At 66.6% G+C, this 1502-nt stretch overlaps 1 protein-coding gene across 2 annotated transcripts; it reads left to right on the forward strand.

Annotated features, from left to right (window-relative positions):
• The first annotated feature begins 9 nt into the window (after positions 1-9).
• On the forward strand, positions 10-1020 carry LOC109316153 (protein SCO2 homolog, mitochondrial). 2 transcript variants are annotated; one of them, XM_019544027.1, is made up of 2 exons: positions 10-216; positions 253-1020. In XM_019544027.1, exons 1-2 carry the CDS (start codon positions 133-135, stop codon positions 1003-1005), a joined length of 837 nt encoding a protein of 278 aa, XP_019399572.1. In that variant the 5' UTR covers positions 10-132; the 3' UTR covers positions 1006-1020. The 2 variants fall into 2 exon arrangements, with proteins under 2 accessions (XP_019399572.1, XP_019399571.1); XM_019544026.1 differs by having other exon boundaries at positions 10-1020.
• The last annotated feature ends 482 nt before the right edge of the window (positions 1021-1502 follow it).

Raw genomic sequence — 1502 nt, forward strand, 5'->3', positions numbered from 1 at the left:
GGCTGCACGGGGCTGGGGGCAGGTTGAGCATCAGCCAAAGGCCCTGCCCCCCCAACGCACACACGCGCGTGCGCGCACACGCTGCGTCCCCGGGCAGGGCCCAGCCCGGCGCTCCCTTTCTTCCAGCCCAGGATGCTGCCGACCCTGCGGCTGCTGCTGCTGCGGCTGCGGCTGCGCGGGGCCGCACGCGCCTGCCCTGCTCTGCGGCAAGGGAGCACGGCATCTGCTCCCCAACGCCCCCCGGGCGTGGGCCCCCGGCGGCCTGCATCACACACCTGCCCTTGGCCCAGCCCGAGGCTCCCGGCACTGGAGCCCCTCACCAGCCCTGCGCGAGCCCTGTCTGGGGAGGCAGGAGCCAAGGACAAGACCCCGGTCATGATGCGGCTGCTGGTGGTCTTGATGCTGGGGGTCAGCGGGCTGGTCGTATTGCTGTCCCTGTACCAGGAGAAGGAGCTGAAGCGCTGGCAGCAGCGGGTGGAGCAGCTGCGGCACATGGTCGTGGGCCAGGGCGACTTCCAGCTCGTGGACCACACGGGGCAACCACGGTGCAAAGCTGACTTCACCGGGCAGTGGGTGCTGCTCTACTTCGGCTTCACCCACTGCCCTGACATCTGCCCCGAGGAGCTGGAGAAGCTGAGTGGGGCCGTGCACCTGCTGGAGAAGGACCCCAGCCTGCCGCCCGTGCAGCCCGTCTTCGTCACCGTGGACCCCAAGCGCGATGACCCGGCCGCCATGGCCCGGTACGTGCGCGACTTCCACCCGCGCCTGCTGGGGCTGACGGGCAGCCCTGAGCACGTGCAGGAGGCAGCAAAGACCTACCGTGTCTATGCCAGTGCCGGGGCTCCTGACGAGGATGGCGACTACATCGTGGACCACACGGTGCTCATCTACCTGCTGGCGCCCGATGGGCTCTTCCTAGATTTCTACACCCGCGGCAAGAGCGAGGCCCAGATTGCCCACAGTGTGCGGCGGCACATGCTGACCTACCGCTGCATCAACCAATAAATCCCCCGGTCCCGACCTCTGCTCCTCGTCTCTATCTTGGCTCCTGGCCCTACAGCAGGCCACGGCCCCGAGCCCTCGGTGTGGGCATGGCCGGCCCCTGGCACATGCTCTACCTCCCACCTTTGCATGCATGGGCTTGTGGCACAGCCTGCATACCAGCAAGAGTAGGAGCCAGCTGGAGTCTCGTGCCTGGTGCTCCCAGCCCTGCAGCCTAGGGTGCCAGTACCTGTGTCAGCCCAGCCTGGCCTTCCTCGCCTGCTTGTGGCAAATGGGCTTCCATGCTTTGTGGCAGAGCTGGAGCTGGAGCCACAGCCCCAGGGGCAACAGTGACCTCAGTGTGGGGGTGCCACAGGCTGAGGAGAGGCCCAGTCCCTTCCTCCTCTCCTGGGTTCAACAGCCCCAGTCATAGTTTCATAGTTTGTAGGGTCAGAAGGGACCTGAGCAGATCATCTAGTCCGACCCCCTGCCATGGCAGGGAAGAGTACTGGGGTCAAACG

This window comes from Crocodylus porosus, unplaced genomic scaffold (assembly GCF_001723895.1).
Source record: "Crocodylus porosus isolate Cpor-Errol unplaced genomic scaffold, CroPor_comp1, whole genome shotgun sequence".
Classification (NCBI taxonomy): domain Eukaryota; kingdom Metazoa; phylum Chordata; order Crocodylia; family Crocodylidae; genus Crocodylus; species Crocodylus porosus.

Coding starts and splice junctions, on each gene's coding strand:
- LOC109316153 (XM_019544026.1), top strand. CDS start 133: ATGCTGCCGACCCTGCGGCTGCTGCTGCTGCGGCTGCGGCTGCGCGGG.